This window comes from Mus caroli, unplaced genomic scaffold (assembly GCF_978045245.1).
Source record: "Mus caroli unplaced genomic scaffold, Mus_caroli_1 scaffold_4, whole genome shotgun sequence".
Classification (NCBI taxonomy): Eukaryota; Metazoa; Chordata; class Mammalia; order Rodentia; family Muridae; genus Mus; species Mus caroli.
In genome coordinates, this window is record NW_028227259.1 from 141,222,119 (window position 1) to 141,246,245 (window position 24,127).

The 24,127-nt window shown below is 52.3% G+C and overlaps 4 protein-coding genes across 5 annotated transcripts; 3 read left to right on the top strand and 1 right to left on the bottom strand.

The window, feature by feature from the left end:
* Positions 1-16: 16 nt before the first annotated feature.
* On the bottom strand, positions 17-5,534 carry Znhit1 (zinc finger HIT-type containing 1). Of its 2 annotated transcripts, none has more exons than XM_085837334.1 (5): positions 5,347-5,534; positions 2,705-2,875; positions 656-735; positions 340-509; positions 17-239 (listed from the first exon to the last, which is right to left on the bottom strand). In XM_085837334.1, the coding sequence occupies exons 1-5, from the start codon at positions 5,363-5,365 to the stop codon at positions 218-220; spliced, it is 462 nt and encodes a 153-aa protein (XP_085693460.1). In that variant the 5' UTR covers positions 5,366-5,534; the 3' UTR covers positions 17-217. The 2 variants fall into 2 exon arrangements, with proteins under 2 accessions (XP_085693460.1, XP_085693459.1); XM_085837333.1 differs by lacking the exon at positions 5,347-5,534 and adding an exon at positions 4,670-4,757.
* Plod3 (procollagen-lysine,2-oxoglutarate 5-dioxygenase 3) lies at positions 5,469-14,430 on the top strand. Its single transcript, XM_085837332.1, has 19 exons — positions 5,469-5,661; positions 6,002-6,093; positions 6,220-6,356; positions 6,456-6,619; positions 6,766-6,878; positions 7,012-7,075; positions 7,698-7,795; positions 8,006-8,107; positions 8,273-8,398; positions 8,544-8,665; positions 8,875-8,979; positions 9,088-9,213; positions 9,425-9,566; positions 9,669-9,782; positions 9,909-9,977; positions 11,099-11,203; positions 12,036-12,182; positions 12,811-12,936; positions 13,990-14,430. The coding sequence occupies exons 1-19, from the start codon at positions 5,544-5,546 to the stop codon at positions 14,143-14,145; spliced, it is 2,226 nt and encodes a 741-aa protein (XP_085693458.1). The 5' UTR covers positions 5,469-5,543; the 3' UTR covers positions 14,146-14,430.
* LOC110294973 (2-acylglycerol O-acyltransferase 2-A) lies at positions 14,266-17,147 on the top strand. Its single transcript, XM_085836387.1, has 7 exons — positions 14,266-14,346; positions 15,229-15,335; positions 15,793-15,964; positions 16,101-16,305; positions 16,417-16,571; positions 16,684-16,888; positions 17,077-17,147. The coding sequence occupies exons 1-7, from the start codon at positions 14,266-14,268 to the stop codon at positions 17,145-17,147; spliced, it is 996 nt and encodes a 331-aa protein (XP_085692513.1).
* A 61-nt stretch (positions 17,148-17,208) lies between these two features.
* Positions 17,209-23,579, top strand: Mogat3 (monoacylglycerol O-acyltransferase 3). Its single transcript, XM_085836388.1, is given in 7 exon segments — positions 17,209-17,251; positions 20,697-20,826; positions 20,828-20,860; positions 20,862-20,918; positions 23,131-23,245; positions 23,247-23,344; positions 23,426-23,579. Coding segments are annotated over 7 exon segments (630 nt in total).
* Positions 23,580-24,127: the final 548 nt, after the last annotated feature.

Here is a 24,127-nt window from a genome sequence, read left to right on the forward strand (position 1 = left end):
GAATGAGCAGGCAGGCTTCCTTTCATCACGCCATTTATTATCACAGCACTCTGTGGATGGACCACCCCACAACAGTCCTGGGTCCGTGTGGCCTTCCTTGGTCGGCAGGGCACAGCTTTGCTGGGTGAATGGGTAGTTCCCCCCTCTCTCTGTCCTTTGTGAATGAGCTGGGGTGGGTTGGGAAGGGTGGGGGTACTTTCTCTCCCTGATGCCAGGTTTACACAGTCCACTTCAGACACCTGCAGAAAGAGAGAGAGAAGCCCATTGGAGAAGGAAGGAGGTCCTGGGATGCTACATGGAATAAGACTGTAGGCATGGCTGGGTCAGGCTCGGGCTTACCTGGTCTCCTGATGGGTACCCAGGCAGCGCACGGTGCAGTACCGGGCACCACAGCTCACACAGGTATACGGGGATGGGAAGCCACACACAGCACAGAAGGGACGCTGGGGCCGAGATGGGGGGCCGGCACAGGCTGTCAAGTAGTTGGGGCCCTCAGATGCACTCAGGTTCTGCAAGGACATGAAGGGACGGGCATCTGGAATTCTCCAGTCGGCCAGGCAGCTGACGTCCACCAGGGGCGCTGAAGAGCAGGGGCTTGCTCACCCCGTGCTCTCTAGGGTCCCGACCTCCGACCTCCGACTGAGCCTTCTCTCACCTGCTCCTCCAGCAAAGCCTGGAAGTTTTTCCGGAAGCGAAGTTTAAAGTGGTCACCTCGAGTCTTCTTCTTTTTCTTTCCTGGGGGACAAAGGACACTGAGTTGCTGGACAGTGGCTGTGACAGTCCTGTTGGAGAGGCCTATCCACACCACACTCGGGGTCTGTCCCTCCCTGCCTACATCTGCACTAACGCTGACATCTGCAATCCTGGTCGACTGTCAGCTACTTAAAGTCCAACCTACTCCATCTTTTTATTTTGGGGACAGGAGCTGATGAAGCCCAGGCTGGCCATGAACTCACTGTGTAGACAAACGGTGATCCTTGATTGATCTTCCTGTTTCCACCTCTCAGGTGCTGGGATTACAGTCTTGCTGTTGTTGTGGTTGTTTTGATACAAGGTCTCACTACCTACCCCAAGCCCACTTCAAACTCACTATATAGACCAGGCTGACCTTAAATTCTTGGCAGTTCTCTGGCTTCAAACTTTCTGTGTGTTGGGTCGCTATACCTGATTGCTCCATCTTTTTTATTCCACACATATGAAGAAACTGAGGCACAGAGACACAGAGAGGAAAGACAGATGCTCCCAACACTGGAGCTAGTCATTGGCAAAGCCAGAAGTAATTCCCAAGTCACCGCCCTACTGCCAGCCTTCCCTTCCACAGTCCCGACGCCTTCCCTTTCCTCCAGCCCAAGGGCAGGGATATTTTATGCAGTCTGTCCCTCTCTGCCTACATTTGTATAAATGACACACTTGAGCCGGCAAGATGGTGGGAAAAGGCGCTTGCTGCCAAGGCTGCCAGCCTGAGTTCAATCCCTGGCACTCAGTACAAGGAGAAAAGCGACTCCCAAACATTGTCCTCTGACCTCCACCCACACGCTGTGCCACACATGAAACAAGAGAGATTATTTAAAGTTTAAAAACATCTTGCCAGGCGTGGTGCACACCATTAATCCCAGCACCTGGGAGGTAGAGGCAGGCGGATCTCTGTGAGTTCCAGAACAGCCTGGTCTACATAGAGAGACCCTCTCTCAAGAAACAAAGAAACAAAACCCTCCCTACTATAAACAGACCAGAGAACAGGCACATGCATGGTATTTCTAGCTTAGCGTATACAGCTGTTCCTTGTTGGTTTGCTGAGCTAACCACTCCCTCCCTGTCAGATGGCCTTGGAGTACAAAGATGACACCAGCAGACACTAATTTGACTCAGTGGTTCAAGAAGTGCCGGAGCCCAGCCCAGACATGAGCAGAGTAAGGAACAAGTACACAGGATGATAACAAGGGTCACGGTCATCGCTAGTCTCAGAGATGTGGCTGACACCTGACACAGAGGGAAGGGGAAATGGCAACCAATCCAGATGATTGACAGCCTCTTGTCTCTGTCTATAACCTGCTGACTGAACATGGTTTGTTTGTTTGTTTGTTTGTTTGTTTGAGAAAGGGTTTTTCTGTGTAACCCTAGCTGTTCAGGAACCCCAATTGAAGACCAGGCTGACCCACAGAAATCCACCTGCCTCTGCCTCCCTAGTGCTGGGCTTAAAGGTATGTGTCATTGTGTCGTGTGTGTGTGTGTGTTTGTGTATGTGAGTGTATGTGTGTGTGTATTTGTAAACACACGTGCACATGTGAGCAATGGCTCCCCCAGGCTAGATGATGGCTCTTTAGAATATCAATAAATTGATATTAATTAATATCAATAAATTTCTCAGATTGCTTGCTCTCTGAATAAGTTGCATTTTTAAAGAAACAAGGGCTGCTAAGATGGCTCGGTGCTTAAGGGCACCTGCTGCTGAACGCAGTAACCTGAGTAAGCAGAATTTCAACTCTGGAAGGAGAAAACGAACTCCTGTAAGTTTATTTCTGATCTCCACAGGCAAGCCTGCGCAGGAATGAACAGACACACATATGCATGCACACAAAGTAAGGAAATTGAAAACACAATAAAGATGCAATTCCCATCTGCGCTCATTGGCATCATCTGCAGTTACAGGTGGCAAGGAGCTTCAGGGCACTGTCTTGCTCCTCCTCCCTAACCCCCATCTCACCTGTGTCTGCATCATCATCAAACTGAGGGAGCCTCTTGCCCAGCTGGGGGAGGCCGGCGTGGGGGTCATCCTGGAAGTTGTCATTCTCCAATGCCTCCAGCTGTCGGTTGATCCGCCGCTGCCTGGCTGCCCGGTCCAGCACCCGCCGCTGTCCAGGGTCCTGGGAGCGAACTAGATGGGGCAAAGAGAGTTACCGGGGTCAAGAAAGGAGGAAAGTTGCACTGCAGGTGCCTAGAGCCCCAGTTTCCTGGCCTCGGCCCCTTCATTATGCTGTGAGGAATTCCCAGCTCTTCACCCTGCTTTCTTCCAGCTTGGCAAGCTTGTTTCGGTCCTTTATGCTGTCTCTAAGTCCTCTCAGTCCCAGCAATAACTGGAGACACAAAAAATTGCAGCTGGAGAGATGGCTCAGTGGTTAACACCACTTCCTGCTCTTGCAGGGTGCTACAGCTGTTTCCAGGACCCAGGACCGGCAGCCACGAGGGTGGCTCACAACCTTCTGTAATTCCAACTGCCTCTTTTGTCCTCCGTGCACTCACTTGCACAGAGCAGCACACATACACAAATTAAAATAAATAAAGAGTGCCTTTGAGAATTGACACAGTATTGACAAATTAAAATAAATAAAGAGTGCCTTTGAGAATTGACACAGTATTGACTTCTGGCTTCCATATTCTCAACACCTGTGATTCAGTAGGGCAAAATCCAGTGTACATATCTAGAATGTTCCTTCAGCCTGAGATGCATGCCTGTGCCGTGTAACTGCACCAACTACCTTCCTTGGACTAAAAGTCTCCCCAGTGTGGCTCCCAGATGTCCCCCTATCTTGTTGGATATATTTCCTATCCCGACATTTTGGCTCCTCTCTTGCTCTCGAGGCTGCTTCTGCCTGTCCTTTTTCTTTAATTGATAACACTCTTTGGCCTGTCCCTTTCTCACCCCCACAACCTTCGATAGGATCTCAGGAAGCCCAGGCTGGTCTGGGATGACCTCCTGTGCACAGCCACACCAGGCTTATGTGATGCTGGGGATGGAGCAAGAGTTTTGGGCATGCTGGACAACACCCTACCAGCAGGGGTTCATCCCTGACCTCTTTTTCTTGTATTTCTATCTCTCTTCAAAAAATTCATTTATTCTGAGTGTTTCTGTGCACATGTAGGTGTTGCAGTACACGTGCAGAGGTCAGAGGACAACGTATGGAAGCCTTTTCTCCTATCATGTGGATCCTGGGGACTGAACTCAAGTGGTCAGGCTTGGCAGCAAGCAACTTTACCTACTGCATGCACCATCTCACCTGCCCATTCCTGGTGCTGGGTTTCCCATAACATGCCAGTCTCAAACCAGAACTCCCCCAAACCACAGACTTCAGGACTACAGGACACCAAGAGGCTGAGGTTCAGCCTAGTTTGCATAAACAGCCTAGGCTACATTACAAAAAAGAAAGAGAAAGGAAGGAATGAAGTGTGTATGAAGTGTGTGTGTGTGCGTGTGTGTGTAGTACCCAAAGCCAAGCCCTTTGATTTCCTAGGTTTCTCTGTTCCCTCCATCCAATATCCAGAAGCTGGAGGAAAGTGGAGCGATGGTGGCGCACGCCTTTAATCCCAGCAGTGTGGAGGCAGAGGCAGGCAGATCTCTGTGAGTTCCAAGCCAGCCTAATCTACAGAGCTAGTTCCAGGACAGCCAAGGGTACGCACCCTGTCTCGAAGAAAAAAACAAAAACAAAAACAAAAAAAAAAGCAAAACAACCCAGAAGCTGAGGTGAGTACCACTGCTCATAGCACCCAGGCTTTGGAGAGACAACATATCCTCTCCATCCCCAGCGTCTGCTGAAGCAAGCAGTCACAAAACATGAATTAATGGTTCCAACACTGAGCGAAGGTAATTGACGTGAAAAACTAGGCGGGGAGATGTTAGGCTGAATTTGAACTTGGGATGCACAAAAGGGCGAACCACTCAAGGCTCACATACCGGCGGGTTTCTTCTCCACCATTGGCGCAACACAGTTGACAGAAGAGCCTACTGCGCACGCGTACTAACCACCGACCCTTGCTCTGAGCACACCCCTTCCGGTGGCGTGCACACGTACGCGTGCGCAGTCTTTCCCCTCCCGCTTGAAGTCATTACGTGATGTTCCCTTGGAGATCAGCAAGCTTTCCGCCATCTTTGATAGGGGCAAACCTACTTCCGGTCGCGTCGTGGTTACAAAAATAAATAAATAAAATCTGAGAGCCGCCTGCAAATGGTCACTTTTTAAAAACTGGTGTGAGTGGTCTTTAGGGGCGCGCTCTTGTCCCTGTGCCCTTTGCAGCCCCAGCGCGTGTCCCCGCGCTGCGGGACAGGATAGGCAGGTTCGGTGGCTTTGTTGAACCCAGACCCACGAGGATGTCCGCGCGATCCCGCCTCCGGCTTCCCGGCCCCTCCGGGCCCGCCGCCCCCGCCGCGCGCCACCCCAGGCCTCGCCGTCCTGTGTTCCTCCGGGTCAGATTTGTGGTCAAGATCCGCCCCCGCGTCGCCTGGACCCTCCTCAAAAGGTCACTTCCCCTCCCGGGGGGATTCGGTTGCTCCGGCGTGAGTCAGGCTGTGCCCAGGACCGGACCCTCGGCTCCTCCCCACCCTCCAGCCCGCGCCCGCGGGACAATCCTTGCCTTGTCTCGCCGTCTGCATCTCGGGTTTTCGGTGGCCTCGGGTTACGCCTTTTTTCCAGGGCGGAGTCCCGAGCACAGCTCCTCCTCTCAGCGGGCTCGGTTTCCCCTTTACCCAGAATCTTCCCGGGGCGTCGGAATCCAGGCGCTCAGCTCAGCGCCCGTGCGGGCCTGGGTGTAGCCTAAGCGTGCTGCTAGCCATGGCTGCGGCAGGCCCGGAACCCCGGCTTTTGCTCCTGCTGCTGCTGCTGCTGCCGCCGCTGCCCCCCGTAACTTCTGCCTCCGATCGACCCCGGGGCGCCAATGCTGTCAACCCAGGTGAGAGCCCGGGAGGCCAATGGGCAGGGTCGACACGTCCGCCAGCCTGGGAGGGAGTGTCCAGCGTTCCTGGAACCCAGTGCATCAGCCTCTCCTCATACAAAACTAGGGGTTCCAGGCTCCCCAGACAGACAGGAACACCCCAGCCCCCACTCGTGGTGTATGTTACTCTACTCTTATGGAGACCAAATGTGCTGAAAGAGCTTTAGTGAAGTAATATGGAGGTGTGTGTGTGTGTGTGTGTGTGTGTGTGTGTGTGTGTGTGTCGGGGGTGATACAGAGGGATAAACACGTGGGACACTAAGCCGTGTCTTAAGTGCCAGTTCCCTGGCTATGACAGACAAATTGCTGGTGATCACTGTGGCTACGGCAGAGACAGAGGGGTACCGGCGTTTTCTGCAGTCTGCGGAGTTCTTTAACTACACTGTACGGGTGAGTGGGGGGACTCATAGGAGAAATCCCATCGGGAGAGGGCCGGGGTCGTGGGGGTTGGTCCTGTTTCCTCATCTTGGCCAGCTGAACCTCTTCCGCTGCGTGGGGGTGGGATCTTTTCTGCAGACCCTGGGCCTGGGACAGGAGTGGCGAGGGGGTGATGTGGCTCGAACAGTTGGTGGAGGCCAGAAGGTCAGGTGGCTCAAGAAGGAAATGGAGAAATATGCAGATCAGGAAGACATGATCATCATGTTTGTGGACAGGTAAGGAGGGCTGGGGTGGAAAGAGAGGGAAACTGCTTATGGAGAGAGAAGAAGAGACTTGAGGTTCCTCGGCTCTCGTCTTCCCCTTTTCTCGCCCAGCTACGACGTGATTCTGGCAAGCAGCCCAACAGAGCTGCTGAAGAAGTTTGTTCAGAGTGGCAGTCATCTGCTGTTCTCTGCTGAGAGCTTCTGCTGGCCTGAGTGGGGGCTGGCAGAGCAGTACCCTGAGGTGGGCATGGGGAAGCGCTTCCTCAACTCTGGTGGTGAGTGGCCGAGTTCCCAAGACAGACTTGTCCCCTCTCTATCTCTCCCTCCCCAAGTGGAGCCGGCATTGCATGCTCTGGGTACTTGAGTGGGGGACCCTGGCAGTCTCAGGAGGTCTAACTCACTTCTGCTTGCCACACCCCAGGATTCATTGGCTTCGCTCCCACCATCCATCAGATTGTCCGCCAGTGGAAATACAAAGACGACGATGATGATCAATTGTTCTACACTCAACTGTACCTGGACCCAGGGCTGCGGGTAAGGGAGACTCAGGGACAGGAACCCCCACTCCAGTTGAATGGGAGGGAAGGCATAAAGGGAGTTGGAGAGAGAGAGAGATAGTGTCACCTGTCCCCCACCTCCGTTCACTGCTCCATCTTTTGCTATCTAGGAGAAACTCAAACTCAGTCTGGACCATAAATCCCGGATTTTTCAGAACCTCAATGGAGCCTTAGGTAAGGACGGTGGTTAGAGGTGGGTAATGCCAGAACTGGGTTGATCTACAACTGACCAGTATGCTAACTTAACCAACCCCTGAGCATGTGTGTTAGCGATGGTGAGGCTGGATGCATGGCTCAGTGGTAGAGCACCTGCCTAAAATCCCCCAGGGAGGGGCTGGGGGTGTGGCTCAGTGGTAGAGCCCTTGCCTAGAATCCCCCAGTGAGGGGCTGGGGGCGTGGCTCAGTGGTAGAGCCCCTGCCTAGAATCCCCCAGGGAGGGGCTGGGGGCGTGGCTCAGTGGTAGAGCCCCTGCCTAGAATCCCCCAGGGAGGGGCTGGGGGCGTGGCTCAGTGGTAGAGCCCCTGCCTAGAATCCCCCAGGGAGGGGCTGGGGGCGTGGCTCAGTGGTAGAGAGTTTGTCTATCATACAGAAACCCCTAGGTTCAATTCTTAGCACCACACAAAAACAAAAGGAAAAACTGGTGTTTGGAGCTCAGGTTATCGATCTACCAAGCACTTGCGAAGACCTTTGTGCACCAGAGGAGTTGGGATCCTGTCACTTCACACCTTAAAGAGCCTGTTGCCTCGTGGTTCCAAAATGAAGGAACTCTTGAAAACCTTCCCCTTTTTGTCCCCAGATGAAGTGGTCTTAAAGTTCGACCAGAATCGTGTGCGCATCCGGAATGTGGCCTACGACACACTTCCTGTTGTGGTCCATGGAAATGGTCCCACTAAGGTGCCCCCATGCCCTCAGCCCTCCTTGCCTCCCCCTTCCCCTCCCTTGCTACCCTAACCCTCCTGGACCCCCTCCCCCTGGTTTTCTCCAGTCCCAGCAGAAAAGGTGCCAGGACGGCTGCCTCACCCTACTGACTTTTTCCTGAGCCCAGCATCCTTGCCATCTGTCCCCAGACACCTCCACTTTAGCCACTCAACCCTGTCCCAACAGCTCCAGCTCAACTACCTGGGGAACTATGTCCCCAATGGCTGGACTCCCCAGGGAGGCTGTGGATTCTGCAACCAGAACCTGAGGACACTCCCGGGGGGGCAGGTGAGGACAGCAGGGATGTAGGCAGAGGGCCAGCTGGGTGGCCTTGGGGCTGAGCTCCTACGCACCGGGAACTGGCCAAGTGGGCAGTGAGTGACTGGCTGGCCAGGGCTGTGGGACAGAAAGAGGTCTGGGCTTGTGTGAACCTTGTCCTGTGGTGTCCCCCAGCCTCCCCCCCGGGTGCTTCTGGCCGTGTTTGTGGAGCAGCCTACTCCCTTCCTGCCTCGGTTCCTGCAGCGCCTACTGCTCCTGGATTACCCCCCGGACAGGATCTCTCTCTTCCTTCACAACAGCGTGAGATATGGAGAACATTCCCCCTTACCCCCCCCCACCCCACCACACCGACACCTCCTCCCATCTGTCCTCCCTGACTGCATCCCCTGTGTACCCCCCTCTCTGCCCAGAGCATCAGTGTATCCCTCTCCCCGCCCGTCTTCAGGAGGTGTACCATGAGCCTCATGTTGCAGATGCCTGGCCACAGCTCCAGGACCACTTCTCAGCTGTAAAGCTGGTGGGGCCAGAGGAGGCCCTGAGCGCGGGGGAGGCCAGGGACATGGCCATGTGAGTGAGTCTGCCTGGGCTGTGGTTACACTACGCTCCCCTCCCTCATCCTCTGCCACAGACAGTGGAGCCCCTGGGGAAGGAGACACTGACTGACCCTTGACCTCATCTCAGAACCAGGAGAGCCCCGCTCATCCCTCCATTCCCCACTGCCCTGCCTCCATGCCCCATTTGGGCTCACCTCTCTATCGGTGGGTCTTCCCCTCCAGGGACAGCTGTCGGCAGAACCCTGAGTGTGAGTTCTACTTTAGCCTGGACGCCGATGCCGTCCTTACGAACCCGGAGACCTTGCGTATCTTGATTGAACAAAACAGGTGACCAACGCCACCCATGCATGGAGCCCCAGAAGAGCTTCACCGCTCCCCTGGTGGGGCGTAGTCCTGTCCCATCTCGTCCATCCCTCACCTATGTCTTCTCCATAGGAAGGTAATAGCTCCCATGCTTTCCCGCCATGGCAAGCTCTGGTCCAACTTCTGGGGTGCCCTGAGCCCCGATGAGTACTACGCCCGCTCCGAAGACTACGTGGAACTGGTGCAGCGGAAGCGAGTGTGAGTCCCATCCATGTGTACCATGCAGTGCCAGACCTTTCCCTCGGTCCCCCTCCGCAGCCTCCTACGTACACACTAGGCCCCCGCTGTGGGAAGGGTGATATGATGGCTTCAGGCTTGGGATTCTGGGGGACCCTGAGGAGGCGCTTCTGCAGTGAGCAAAGTGGAGTCTGTGGGGTTCAGACTGGCTGATCATACCCGGTGCCTGCAGGGGCGTGTGGAATGTACCCTACATATCTCAGGCATATGTGATCCGCGGGGAGACCCTGAGGACTGAGCTGCCCCAAAAGGAGGTATTCTCCAGCAGCGACACAGACCCAGATATGGCTTTCTGCAGGAGCGTCCGGGACAAGGTGAGTGGGGTGGTTGGCATGGGTTGCCCATGGGGACTCGACGCTGTGCCCACAGCCTCCTGATGTCCTCCTCACGCATGCCCACCCTTTACCCCGCTCCAGGGCATCTTCCTCCACCTCAGCAACCAGCACGAGTTTGGCCGGCTGCTGGCTACTTCTCGCTATGACACAGACCACCTACACCCAGACCTCTGGCAGATCTTTGACAACCCTGTGGTAAGAGGGGACCTTTGCTCCCTGCTTCCAGTCCATAGCCTCCACCACCATTGCTGATCATGGGAGGGACAGCTGAAGGGCAGGCATGAAGAAGGCTCTGCTCAAGTGCCCTAACCCTTCCTACAGGACTGGAGAGAACAGTACATTCATGAGAATTACAGCCGGGCCCTGGATGGGGAAGGGCTGGTGGAACAGGTAAGCTGCCCCAGGACCTTGGCCCGTGTGAAGTACCCACTGCTGGCATTGGTGGGTTCTAAGCTGAGCTCCCGGGGACTGAAGGTTTCCTATTCGGGCAAGAGGAAGGCTAACGGCCACACTAAGTGTTAAGGGCCTGTAATCTTAGAGGTCTGGAAGGTGGTGCAGAAGGATGGAGAGTTTCAGGCTAGCCTGGGCTACATAATAGGAACCAGACCAGCCATGGTCAGATGGCAAGACCAAGTCTCAAAAACAAAAGATGGGCTCATTGGTTAAGTGCTTAGGACATAAGCATGGCAACCTGGTACAGGTTTCCAGAGCCCACCTGCAGTTCCAGACTGAGGATCCTCAGCAAGTTGACTAGCAAGACTGGCTGCATCAGTTAGCTCTGGGTTCGATTAGGAGATCATGCTCAGTGGATCAGGTGAAAGAATAATGGAGCAGTTCCTGGTGTCAACCTCAGACCTCCATATGCACAAATGTGCACACGCGCACCCCCACACAGCCGTGCCCACCCGCACATAAGAACAAATGGAGGTGTGTTACCTGCCAATAATGTCAGCGCCCAGGTCGAGGAGGCAAGAAGATAACAGGGATTTGGAGTTGCAGGGCAGCGTCAGACATGTAGCCAGTTCAAGGCCATCCTGGTTTACATAGTAAGACCTTGTCTAAAAATAAGTAGATGGGCTGGAGCTGGGGCTTGGGTGGTAGAGAGCTCCCCCAGCATTCACAGAGCCCTAGGTTCGGTCCCCAGCACAGTATAAACTGAGCATGAACTTGCCCGCCTGTGATCTCGGCATTCAGGAAGTGCAAGTAGGACGATCAGGGCTAGCCTCAGCTACCTAGTGAGTTTGAGGACAACCTGGGCTACAAAAGACCCTGTCTCAAAAAGGAGGAAAAAAAACAGGACAAGATCGTTGTTCTAGATGTTGGGGCTCCAGGCACCCTATTCCTGCCCTCCTCTGCTAAAGCACCCCTCCTCCAGCAGTGACCTAGAGAGCTTGGGTCAGCCCTCCATAGGTCCTCTCCTGTGTGTCTCCCCTCCCCTGTCCTTGTTGCCTGTCCCACTCTCCTGTGAGCTTCACCTTGCCTTGTCCCTTGCCGACCTGCCCTGTCCCTAGCCATGCCCAGATGTGTACTGGTTCCCACTGCTGACCGAGCAGATGTGTGATGAGCTGGTGGAGGAAATGGAACACTATGGCCAGTGGTCTGGAGGCCGGCACGAGGTGAGGATGGAGGGCTCCCAAGGGGGACAGGGTGGGCTTGAAGAGGGACAGGGGACTTGGGGGATAGAGGGGATCCCCAAGGGCGGGGCTCATAAAGAGTATGCTAGTTACTTGTCTTGTTGCCGGGAGAAATTATCTGACCAAAGCAACTTGAAGAAAGGATTTCTTAGTGGCTCACAGTCTGCAGGTACAAGCCCATCATGGCAGGAAGGCATGGCAGCAGGAGCGTGAGAGAGCTGGTCACGTGGTCACATTGCATTGTAGTCGGAAAACAGATGAGTTCTGTTGCTCAGCTCACTTTAAGGCCAGGGGATGGTGTCGCCCACAGTGGTCAGGTCTTCCCATCTCGGTTAACCTAAGCTAGACAATCCCTCCCCAGCATGCCCAGAGGCTTGTCTTTGAACCTAGGTCCCATCAAGTTGACAGTCAAGGTTAGCTATAACACAGAGGGTGCTTGGGGCTACGGATGTCAGATAGCATGGTCAGGTAGCATGGGAAGGTGGCATGGATTCACAGCAGAGCTAAGGACAGCAGAGACTAAAGGGCCCAGCAGCAATGAGTCTGCCTTGACAGTAGAAGAGAAAACTGCTTCTAGATGCCACAGACAGAAAGAGATTCCGGCTGGGCAGTCGTCTGCACACCTTTAATCCCAGCACTCTCGACAGAGGCAGGTGAATCTCTAAGTTCAAGCCCAGCCTGATCTGTAGATCAAGTTCCAGGGAACCAAAACAAAAAAAAAAACCTGGGAACCAACAAGAAGAAGCTGGTATTATTCCTGAGGGAGAATGGGCTAGCCCAGGGATGTGGGTGGCTGAGTGTCTGTTGCCCACAGGATTCCAGGTTGGCTGGAGGATACGAGAATGTTCCCACCGTTGATATCCACATGAAACAGGTGGGATACGAGGACCAGTGGCTTCAGCTGCTGCGGACATATGTGGGGCCCATGACGGAGTACCTGTTCCCTGGCTACCACACCAAGGTGGGCCATCCCAACCGCTGCTGTACCTCTTCTTGTACCCCAGTCTCGGAGGCTCTATGTGGACCCCGCTCTCAGCCCTTTAGCCACTGAGGCTCCATGGACTTGGGGCCCAGGATAAAGATGGACTCGGAAGGAGGTTAAGCCTCCTACTCGGGCCGCTGTGCTATTAGGAGAGTCACTGGCAGGGAGTGTTGATACCTGTAACCCCAGCATTTGGGAAACTGAGGCAGGAAGGTCGAGTTTGAGAAGAGCATGGGCTGTGCAGTGAGCGCCTGTCTCAAAATAGGAGAGAGAGAGGCTGGAGATGTGGGTCAGCCAGTGCGCTCGCTCAGCATGTACAAAGCCCTGCCTTCCATCCCCAGCACTGCAGAGCCTGTGATCCCAGCACTCAGACGGTAGAAGCAGGGGGATCAGAAATTTAGGGTCATCCAGAGCTACATAGTGAGTTTGAGGCCAGTCTGGGCTACATAATACCTTGTCTCAAAAAAAGGGGAGGAACGGGACTGGGGAGATGGCTTGGTCTATAAAGTTCTTGTTCCCATGTCTTCCACCTCATGTACAAAACAAGTAAAGGGCTAGCCTTGGCATGCCCTGCCCTTCCCATGACTTCCACCTCGTGTCCCCACAGACACGGGCAGTGATGAACTTCGTGGTCCGCTACCGGCCAGATGAGCAGCCCTCGCTTCGGCCACACCATGACTCGTCCACCTTCACTCTCAATGTCGCCCTCAACCACAAGGGTGTGGATTATGAGGTGAGTCTCGGGTCCTTTCTGTCTTGGGGTCCGCGGGGCTCCTCCACACCCTTCATTTTACAGTCTTGTCTCCGTTCCCTCCCTAGCCTCCGGCTGGGCCTTCTTGAGTTTCTCAGTGGTTTCCTGTGTCTTGGCTCAGCCACCGTATTAATTAGCTTTCTGCTGCTGTAACAAAACCCTGCGGCCAAAAGAAACTTAGGGAGGAAGTTACTCTGCTTAAGCGTCCCGTCACAGTCCCGTCACAGTCCCCGTCACAGTCCCCGTCACAGTCCCCATCACAGTCCATCGTGGAGGGAAGCCAGGGCAGGAACTGAAGCAGGGCAGGAACCTGGAGGCTGGAGCTGATGCAGAAGCCATGATGCTGCTTGCTGCCTTGTTCCTCATGGCTTGCTTAGCTGTTTCCTTAGACACTCCAGGACCACCAGCCCAGGGATGGCCCCACCCACCGTGGACTGGGCCCTCCCACATCATTCCTCGGTCAAGAACTGCCCCCTACAGGCTCACCCACAGGCCAATCTGACAGAGGTGTTTCCTCAGTTGAGGGTCCCGCAGTCCTGACAAAATCCCAACTAGCACAGCTGCTCTCCTCCCTCCTCCTGCTCCCCAGGACTCCACTGGTGACGTCCCTGTTGCTGCCACACACTCCCTGACAAGACAGTGGAAGGAAAGGAGGGAGGGTCTAAGTCCAAGGGGACGGTCCCTCACAGGGAAGGCACAGCAACGGCAGGAGCGTGTCCACAATCAGGAAACAGAGAGAGTCCTGGAGCCCAGCTCACTCTGTCTTTTTTATTCAGCCCTAGATGCCAGCCCGTGGGTTGGCTCACCCTGACTCAGGGTGGCTCTCCCTGCCCTCCTTAAACCCATTCTAGGAACTCCCACTCAGGTATCGCCAGAGGTTTGTTTCTAGGGTGATTCTAAACTCCACCAAGTTGGCAGTGCAGATCAACAACCACATAGCCTCCCTTGTCCATTTGATTGGCACCTCTCCCACCCTGCGCCCTCATCACCCTGTGAGCTAACCTAAGTTTTATTTTCGTGATCTCATCTCCCCAGGGAGGCGGCTGCCGCTTCCTGCGTTATGACTGCAGAATCTCATCTCCGAGGAAAGGCTGGGCTCTCCTGCACCCTGGCCGCCTCACACACTACCACGAGGGGCTGCCCACCACCCGGGGTACTCGATACATCATGGTGTCCTTTGTTGACCCCTGACACTCAACCAGTCTGCCAAACCTTCTCTGCCACTGTGCCTTGTTGGACAACCTGGGTCGCCATCCTCAGAGAGAGGGGACTCTGCCCGTCTCTTCTCCCGAGAGTGTCTGTGTGCTTGGGATGGAATGTGCTGGTCCCAACAGCCCTCAGGAGGTCCCTGGAGTCTTCCACTTGCCCACTGACCCCATGGACTCAGGGGAAGTGGACTTCTGAGGGTCCCCTGCCTGATAAATTATTAAGCTTCCTCAGCCTCACTTTCAATAAAAGGGTGTTTGTAACCATTTAGTCCATGAGTCATATATAAAGACAGGGTCTCATGTATTCCATGCTGGCCTCCCACCACGCACAAATACACATGATTAAACTTTTTAAAAAATTTGCAAAATATTTTTGAGTGTGTGTACTCATGCATGTGTGTATGTGTGCACACATATACATGTGTGTGTCCAAGAACAAGCAGGAGCCTGTGGGGGCCAGGAAAGGGCATTGTAGCCCCTGGAGCTAGAGCTCCTGGTGGTTGGGAGACAGTTCACATGTGTGTGGGAATTGAACTTAGGTCTTTTGCAAGACCAGTTAAGCGCTCATAATTGCTGAGCCATCTCTCCAACTGCTCTCTACCCACCCTTTCTATGCATGGCAGTTACTTAGCCAGATTGTGTGTAGGTCCAATGTGTACTGTCCCAGCTGCTCCGATTTCAGGATTGTAAGTTCGTCTGTTTGTTGTGCCTGAAGACAGACTATAGAATGTTCCAACAGCTGGGCACAAGAACCCACCTGAGATGCCACAGTTTTCACTTGATGCTCACAGCCTGGGTGGGGAATTTGACCTTAACTAGACACAGGCAGTGACTATGGGGTTTTCAAGCTTGTTCTTGTAAAGGCCATGGTGGTGGCGGGCGACATTCCAGTTCATCTCAGATCTCTCTACTTATGGAATTCAAAAACTTTGCCCAGGGCTCCTGGCGATGACCCAGCTCCTTCTCACTGCTCCTTCCCACTGGTCGGGGCTCCTGCAAGCTCAGGGAGGGATACCTTTGCCTTGTCCCAGTTCACAGTTCACTGTCCACGTGGCTCAATGTGTAGATTGGGGGTGGGCAGAGGTGGGGGGGCTCCCCAGCCTCCTCCAGCCCCCTGCACCGGAGCCTTCAAGTGTTGGCTGTGCCCCAGTGGGTCTTTTCCTTCTTGGGACTTTGGTGAGTCCCCAAACCACTGGAACCAGACAGACCTGGCTACTGGTGCTTTGCTCCTATGATCCTAATGAGGTAGAACAGACCACTGGGGTCCTAAATGGAATCTAGGGCTTAAATACCATAGGACTGGGAGGGTGGGCCAGAGGGGAGGAAAGGGCTTACATCTTCGGGTTGTTTTAAAAAAAAATTGTAGTGTGTGTGTGTGTGTATATATATATATATATATATATATATATATATATACACATATATATATATATATATTTGTGGGGTGGCATGTTTATGCTACAGCAAATGTGTGTTGAACAGAGAGCAGCTTGGTCTCTCCTATCACTATGTGCGATTAGGGAATAGAACCCAGGTCCTCAGGCATGGCAGCATTGCACCTTTACCTGCTGAGCCATCTTGCCAGCCCTGCACATCTGGGCTCTTAGCCTCGCTCTCTATCTTGCCCTCCAGCCCTGCTGTGCCTGGTGACATTGATTCTAGCCTCCCTAGGCCGGACTTGGACCCTTGTGGTTCTCTACCTGCTCTGGCTCTATCGAGACAGACACACACCCAGGATGAGGGGTCGCCAGTCTGCCTGGGTCCGCAACTGGAGGTATTTCCGAGATTACTTTCCCATCACGGTGAGAGGTCCCAGAAGGTGAGCTGGGTTGGTGGAGGCGTGGGGCTCTAAAATAGCTAAATGTGGCCAACCCTCTTCTGTCTCCAAGGCCGTTTCTCACTGGGAAATGGGATACATTTATAGTCTCTGCTCTCTAGCTCATTAAAACGGCTGAGTTGGATTCATCCCAAAACTACCTTTTTGGTTTTCATCCTCAAGGGGTCCTGGTTGTTGGGGCCTTCAGCAACTTCTGTACAGAGGCCACAGGCTTCTCCTGCCTCTTTCCGGGTCTCAAGCCATATCTACTCATGCTACCATGTTGGTTCCAAATGCCTCTCTTCCAAGATTACATTATGACCAGAGGTAAGGAAGATCAGGGCACTGATGTCACCGTGCCCCTCTTATCCCAGGGTGGGGGTGGGGATGAGTTTACCTCTATCTTGGTGGTGTCTAGCCTTTGCCCTTCCCACCTAGGTTTAGTCTTTTCTGACAAGGCTAGCGCTTCCTATCTCTTGTCCCACCCTGAGGGTGGCCGGGTGGCCGTTCTGACTGTGGGAGGTCTCCTGGAGGCTTTGGAGGCAAAGCCTGGAACAGTGAGCTTGCGGCTCCGGAATCAGAAAGGATTCATTATCACTGGAACACCGGTGAGGAGTGGGCGGGTGGCAGAGGCGGCAGGGGCGTATCCATCCGAGCTGCCCTGCATGAGAGGAATGTGAGCCCGTATCTTCAGGCCCGTGCGTGTCTGTTCTTGTTCCCCCAGGGCCTCTCTTCATGCCCGTCTTCTCCTTTGGAGAGAATGACCTCTTCCGGCAGTTTCCCAACCCGCCAGGCTCCTGGGTACGGAGGATGCAGGAGGCACTTCAGACGATACTGAGTGTGGCTCTGTCTCTCTTCCACGGTCGCCTGGGTCTCCTGATACCGTTCCGCGTGCCCATCCACACTGTTGGTGAGTCATGTGCCTCTCTCTCATCATCTCCCAGCTGAGAGGATTGTTCCCTTAAAGCCCGACATCCTAGCCCTCTGGTTCACACGCCTGGCACTCGCCCTGAGCAGGCCTCGACCTCTGTCCAGGCAGATCTTCGGTTAGTGGGACGTCTCAGCAATCAGTCTTCTTCCCTCATGTCCCTTCCACAGTGGGCGCCCCAATTCCAGTGCAGCGAAGCCCGAGGCCCAGCCAGGAACAGGTGGACCAGTTGCACGAGTGAGTTATAGGTAGAGCATCTCACTACGGGATCCCTGCTGATAACACCTTGTCCTGATCTAGACATGTCCATGTCCCTGTGTCCTGGCCTTCCTGAGAAACTGCAGGGTGAGATTGGGGAGACAATTAAAGGTGGGAGCAGACAAGAAGTGTGTTTTTGCCAGGAGTGGTGGCACACGCCTTTAATCCCAGCACTTGGGAGGCAGAGGCAGGCGGATTTCTGAGTTCGAGGCCAGCCTGGTTTACAGAGTGAGTTCCAGGACAGCCAGGGCTACACAGAGAAACCCTGTCTCAAAAAACCAAAAAAAAAAAAAAAAAAAAAAGTGTGTTTTTGTGTTTGGGGAGGGCGAGGAGAAAGAGATAAGCCACAGGGGCAGGGGGCCCCATTGTCCTCACGGATTCTAGTAGCCAGGGCCACTCCCAGGAACCTGCAAACAGATGGCATTGTAAGCACTTGCCTGTGTGTCAGGGTCCTCCTGCCCTGCCTGGCCTGAATGTTAGAGATCAAAGTCTCAGGTCCCCACCATTGTCCGAGACTGTGGCCAGTGGGCAGGCTAGCCAGTTGCTTCCTTACCTTAATGCCTTAGTCACCAAGGAGGCGAGCACTGTCCCCTTTCTATAGTCTCTTTCCCTCTCTTTTCCAATTCCAAGATCCTCCCAGTAACCTACCCAGACGCATTGACCAAGGAAGTTCAAAGGTCAGTCCAAGAAGGAGCCTAGAAAGTTCTGGGTCAGGCTGGCGAGATGGCTCAGTGGTTAAGAGCACCAACTGCTCTTCCGAAAGTCCCGAGTTCAAATCCCGTCAACCACATGGTGGCTCACAACCATCCGTAACAAAATCTGATGCCCTCTTCTGGAGTGTCTGAGGACAGCTACAGTGAACTTACATGTAATAAATAAATAAATCTAAAAAAAAAAAAAAAGAAAAGAAAGTTCTGGGTTTCCATATCTAACATCCGATCACCTCAAAAGTGAGCTGCTCCCTGGGAGTTCATGTCCCCAAACCTTCACCATCTGTTTCCCGGGCCCTGGAGTCCTGGTGACAATAGGAGCCATTAGGTTGGATGTTCCCATGTCCCCTTCCTTCTCTCTCATCAGAAAATACCTCAGAAGCAACAACTTAAAGTGATAGGCACCTACTGGTAGGTGCTCACTTTTCCCTTCATGGGTGAGACAGGAAAGGGGTGGGGGTGGGGCAGGCATGGGGGCCCAGAGACAAGGGGGCCAGGAAAGGGGGATTAGAAGACATATGGCTGACCTATGACCCTTGTGGGTACCAGGCACCAGAAAAGGGCCTGAGGAGACCACAAGGCTCTTTGGCAGGGGTGGAGGGGAGAAAGCCGATTGTTTTGACTGACTGCATGACAAAACCCACGTCTTTCCCTTTCAGCCGCGCCCTCTCTTGACCCTTCACTAGAGATGATTCTTGTCTGTGTTTTGTGCACGCGCATCCAGTTTTGTTTTTGTTTTCAAATATGTGTGGGTACAGGTGTGTGTGTGTGTGTGTGCTCATGTGTGTGCACAGGTGCACACCTGTTGCTCTTGGAGACCTGAGGTTGAGCCCAGCACTCTTCCACCCTGAAACAGGGTGAAACAGGGCCTCTCAATCAAACCCAGAGCATTGAAACAGGGCCTCTCAATCAAACCCAGAGCACACTGATATGGCTGTTCTTGCTAGCTGGTTTGCCCTGGGATTCCTCTCTCCAGCTTCTGAGGTTAGAATTTCAGGAGGCTTCCATGCCCACTTGGCAGTTACCTGAGTTCTGGGGATCTGAGGTCCCCAGATTTCCTGGCAAATGCTTGACCCCTGAGCTATCTGCCTGAGTCTGGAAGATGGGGTTTTCCCTGAGAACAACGCTTCAGCCCCGCCCTCTCTCTGCGTGTAGGCAGAAGGCACTGAAGGGGGACAACGTGGAGAATTTGTAGTTCCCTATCAAGGTAACCAGTTTAAACTCTTGAAAGACAGTCTCCTTCTCCTCCACCACCTTCTCACCTTCCTCCATCCTGGAGCCTGCACTGGATGGGTCCCTGAGCTCAGACATGGGGTGACATGAAAGAGTGACCTCCTGAACCCTGGGACCCATCTTAGGACCTTGAACTTTGGTGAGGTAAAGGACGCATCTTTCCAGCAGTAATCTTGGATTCTTGGTTTTTAATTTAACTTTTTAAATTAAAAAAAAAATTAGGGTCCTTGAGAGATGGCTCAGTGGTTAAGAGCACTGACTGCTCTTCAGAAGGTCCTGAGTTCAAATCCCAGCAACCACATGGTGGTTCACAACCACCCATAATGAAATCTGGCGCCCTCTTCTGGAGTGTCTGAAGACAGCTACAGTGTACTTACATATAGTAAATAAATAAATTGTTAAAAAAATTTTTTTTTAGGGGCTGGAGAGATGGCTCAGTAGTTTTAAGAGCACTGACTGCTCTTCCAGAGGTTCTGAGTTCAATTCCCAGCAACCACATGGTGGCTCACACCATCTGTAACGAAATTTGATGCCCTCTTCTGGTGTGTCTGAAGAGAGCAATGGTGTACTCATATACATACAATATACAAATAAATCTTTAAAAAAATTTTTTTAATTTACATTTTACTTATTTGGGATTTGGGGAGGGGCTTGTGCTTTCTATAGAGTGCATGTAGCAGTCAGAGTCGGTTTTCTCCTTCTGTCATGTGGGTCTCAGGGTTGGAGCTCGGGTGGTCGGGCTTGGTACCTTCTGTACAAGGTGAATACTCTTACCTGGCCTTCATCCTGCATTCTGTGCCTCTATCTCCTGACATCTTCCACACACCTCAAAGCTCCTGAAAACCGAAGAACTGCCTGCAGACGGGAGCTACATGCTCCGGGCCCACCCCCACGAGATCATGAGCACAGGAATCTTTTGTAATTTTCCAGTGACAGCAAGGCCTTCTCTCAGCTCTTTTCCAGGCTTGTGCCTTGGGTAGCCATGTTGGCTGGACTCTACTATCTTCCTATCTATGGAGAATACCTCATGTTCAGTGGTGAGCCTTGTGTGGCACAACCTAGAGCCATTTGCGAAGGGAATCTCAATGGAGGGATTTCCCAGATCAGATTGGCCTGTGGTTTTGTGGAAGATTGTCTTGATCGTTAACTGATGTAGGAAGACCCAGTTCACTGTGGGCGGCATCATTCCCTGGGCCTGTATAGGAAAGCTAGCTAAGCATGCGTCTACAAGTGAGCCTGTAAGGAGCATTCCCCTGGGGTTTCTGCTTCAAATTCCTGCTTCAGTTCCTTCACTGACTTCCTACTGTGATGGACCGAACCCCACAAGCTGAAACAAATCCTTCCCTCCTCTAAGTTGCTTTTAATCAGAGTAAACACAGAGATGAAAGTTAGGAGTACCCATGGGTCATAGGGCACCCCCTCCATAATTAACAAGATCCTTCCACAGAAGACTCCCCCCTGGGGAAGAAAGTTGACACTAGCATTGGTTCCACTCAGAAGGGGACACCGGGTGTGCTGTATAGGAAGCAGGGAACAAAGGACTTAGAAGGATCAGGACGTAAGTAAGGCTTGCTCTTTCTGTACTAAAGAGTGGGGCTGGAAGGGCTGGGGATCTGGGGAGAGAGTGGTGACAGCATCCCACTTTTATCCACGAAAGGCTGTGTGTCCTGTGAGTCACCAGAGTCTGGACTTCATTGTGTCACAGCCCTGCTTGGGCAGGCATCCTGACTGGGGGTTTGTGGGAAGCCCTGTATACACTGTATCACACTGCGGCAGCACAAAGGCTCTGTGCTCCTGGCGCGAAGGCATGAGTGAGCAGGGCTGCAGATTTTTTTCAAGTTAGGTGTTTTGCTTTGGAACAAGGTCTCAGGTAGCCTAGGCTGGCCTCGAAATCACTATGTAGCCAAGAATGACACAGAGCTACTGATCCTCCTGCCTCTACCTCTTGCATACAAGTATGCACCATCAAGTATGATCAAGTATGCAGTGTTAGGGATAAAATCCAGGGCTTTATATCATATATATATATGTATGTATGTATGTATGTATGTATGTATGTATATATGTGTGTGTGTGTCATTGATATTCATATATATCATATATATGTTATATAACAGCAATATATACATAGATACCACACACATCTCTGTGTCTATGTCTGTCTATGTCTATGTCTGTCTATGTCTATATCTATATATCTGAGTTATAGCCCCAGCCCACAAACCCCTAGTGTCTAGAGGGATGCAGTTCAGTATCTCAGCTAGCATCTAAAGGGCTCCATTGGTTCTGTGTTATACTCTGGGCTTTTCTAATTCCTTGACATCTAAGTCCATGCCCTCTCCTTACAGGTTCTGTGGCTCTTGAGCTTCCTACTCTGTGCCCAGGACATTCCCAGCTTGAGTGAGATAGGATCTCAATACAAATGGCAAGACCCTTTTTCCCTGGGACTCAGAACACCCTTGTGTGTGTGTGTGTGTGTGTGTGTGTGTGTGTTAGAGACCATAAGAAGGCATCAGAGTCCCCGTCTAAAGTTACTTGTGTGAGCCATTCAACATAGGCGCTTCTGGTCCTCTGTAAGAACAGCAAGTACCCGTACCTGCTGAGCCATCTTTCCAGCCGCACACCTAGAATTTTTTTAAATTTCTTTTTATCTTTATGTGCACGTGTGTTTGCCTGCATGCATGTGTAAAAGTGTCTTTTATTCTTCTGGTAATAATTGTCTTCAAGGCTTACTGCCTCTGTCTGCTAACCTAGGCCTAGTCCTGGAAACTTCTAGCCTCTGTATAACCTTATCTAGGCCCAGAATGTTTCCAACCTCTGATACTTGCTGTTGAAATAGCTCACCCTTCCTAGTTCCTTCTGAGCTCTGCCTGGCTGGTCAGTTCAGCTGTTCTGGCTCAACACCCCGCTTCACACTAACCGAGTCAATCTGGCTTCTCTCTCGGCCTCAAACTAACTTTGTCAATCTGTTCTGATCTTTTGGTTCCTTCTCATTCTAGCTCGTTCTGTCTTCACTTGTGTCTAGCTTGTTCTCTCTCTGCAACCTGTCTCTGTACAACCTTCCAGGTAAAACTGTCTCCTCTCCTTTTCCCTCTCCGCACTGCTCTCTTAAGTAGCTTCCGTCTCTTCCCGTGAGAGTTGTGTATAGCCTAATCTGTCAAATCATTCTCTGATTCATCACTTTGTCTGCCACTCAGTTAGACATCACTTTCCAACATGGCTGCTTCCTTCTATAAACTAACTCTACCTTCACTGTTTGGGATTAAAGGTGTGAACTAAGCAGGAGTCTGCATTCCAACCAGAGAAATTAAAGATGTGTGTGTTAAGGACGAGCCACCACGGAACTAGAAACAGGGCCTTTTCAGTAAATAACACAATCTCCAGGATCACAATGGGATCGAATATCCTGTAACATGCATGTCCATGTGTGATCAAATACCCTGTAACATGCGTGTCCATGTGTGATCAAATGCCCTGTAACATGCATGTCCATGTGTGATCAAATGCCCTGTAACATGCATGTCCATGTGTGATCAAATGCCCTGTAACATGCATGTCCATGTGTGATCAAATGCCCTGTAACATGCATGTCCATGTGTGATCAAATGTCCTGTAACATGCATGTCCATGTGTGATCAAATGCCCTGTAACATGCATGTCCATGTATCACGTGTGTGCAGTGCCCAAGGAGGCCAGAAAAAGGCACTGGGTCTCCTGGAACTGAAGTTAAAGACAGTTGTAAGAGATCACGTGGGTGCTGACAGTTGAATCTAGGTCTCTCCTGCCCCATCTCCTGCCCCTGCATTTTTAAACATAGATGCTGGGAATCAACATCAAGTCTTCAAAATTCCATATGAGCACCTCGTTAACTGGGCAGTATCACCAGACCTTCAACCCTATCTCAATGCAAAGCCAGGCGAGGTGAGACAGGCCTGGGATCCCAGCACACTGGGAAGCTAAGACGGGAGGAGACACACATGCTAACCAGAGCAAGCCTTTCTTCCCCCTTGCTACCCTTCCCAGGGCCTCCCTCCTGCCTGTGTACTCCACTGGGAAGAATACTATTTACAGATTCAAGTCTTTTGCCTAAAACTCCTGGGGGCATCGATGTCAAGTTGCCTGCAAGAGACTTGTGGGATTTTTCCCCTTGCATCTTCTGGGACCGAAGTCTCTTCTCAGCCAACTCCTGGGATCTGGTACCATTTGCTCTGCCCATCATTACTGTAAGTGAGTGGGTGTCTCTGGGGAAGAGAGCCACCATCAGTTTCATTTGCAACAAGAGAACCCTCTCATGTACCCACGTCCACCCACCCTGCAGTGGCCACCCCATCTGTGTGTCCCCATGCCTCAAACTCACAGAAGACCAAGTGGATCATTGTCACCAATTCTACATAAAGGCTCTGGAACAACTGTTCGAAGACCACAAAGAGACCTATAGTGTCACTGCTCCTGCCCCCCTCACCTTCCTCTAGACCTATGGCCCTAAACCCTGGGCCTGCAGACGTCCATTATGTCATGATTCAGTCTTTCCCAAATGCTAATTCTGCAGGCAAACGTGTCCAGACTCGACTATCCCGGTCCCAAGGCACCTTCGTCTGGGTCTCTCTCCTGACCTTGGCTCTCTTCCCAGTGAGTCTTGGTTGTTTCTTGACCTTGGATAAGTCACTACTCTATTTGCTTAAATTTTTTATTAACACATATTAATGATGCACAATGGTGGATTACATGGGGCTGCAGAGACGGCTCAATTAGGAGCACTTGCTGCTCTTTCAGAGGACCTGAGTAGGATTCTCAGCACCCACGTGAAGGTTTACCAGCATCCTTAACTCTAGTTCTAGAGATCCATTGCCTTTGTCTGACCTCCACAGGCACCAGGCACGTGCACGGTGCACACACATTCATACAGGCAAGATACTTCATTTACATAAAATAAATAAATCTAAAAGATTAATGGGTTTTATTATGACACTTTTATACACATATACAGTGCATTTTGACCATACACCCATGACCTTCTCTT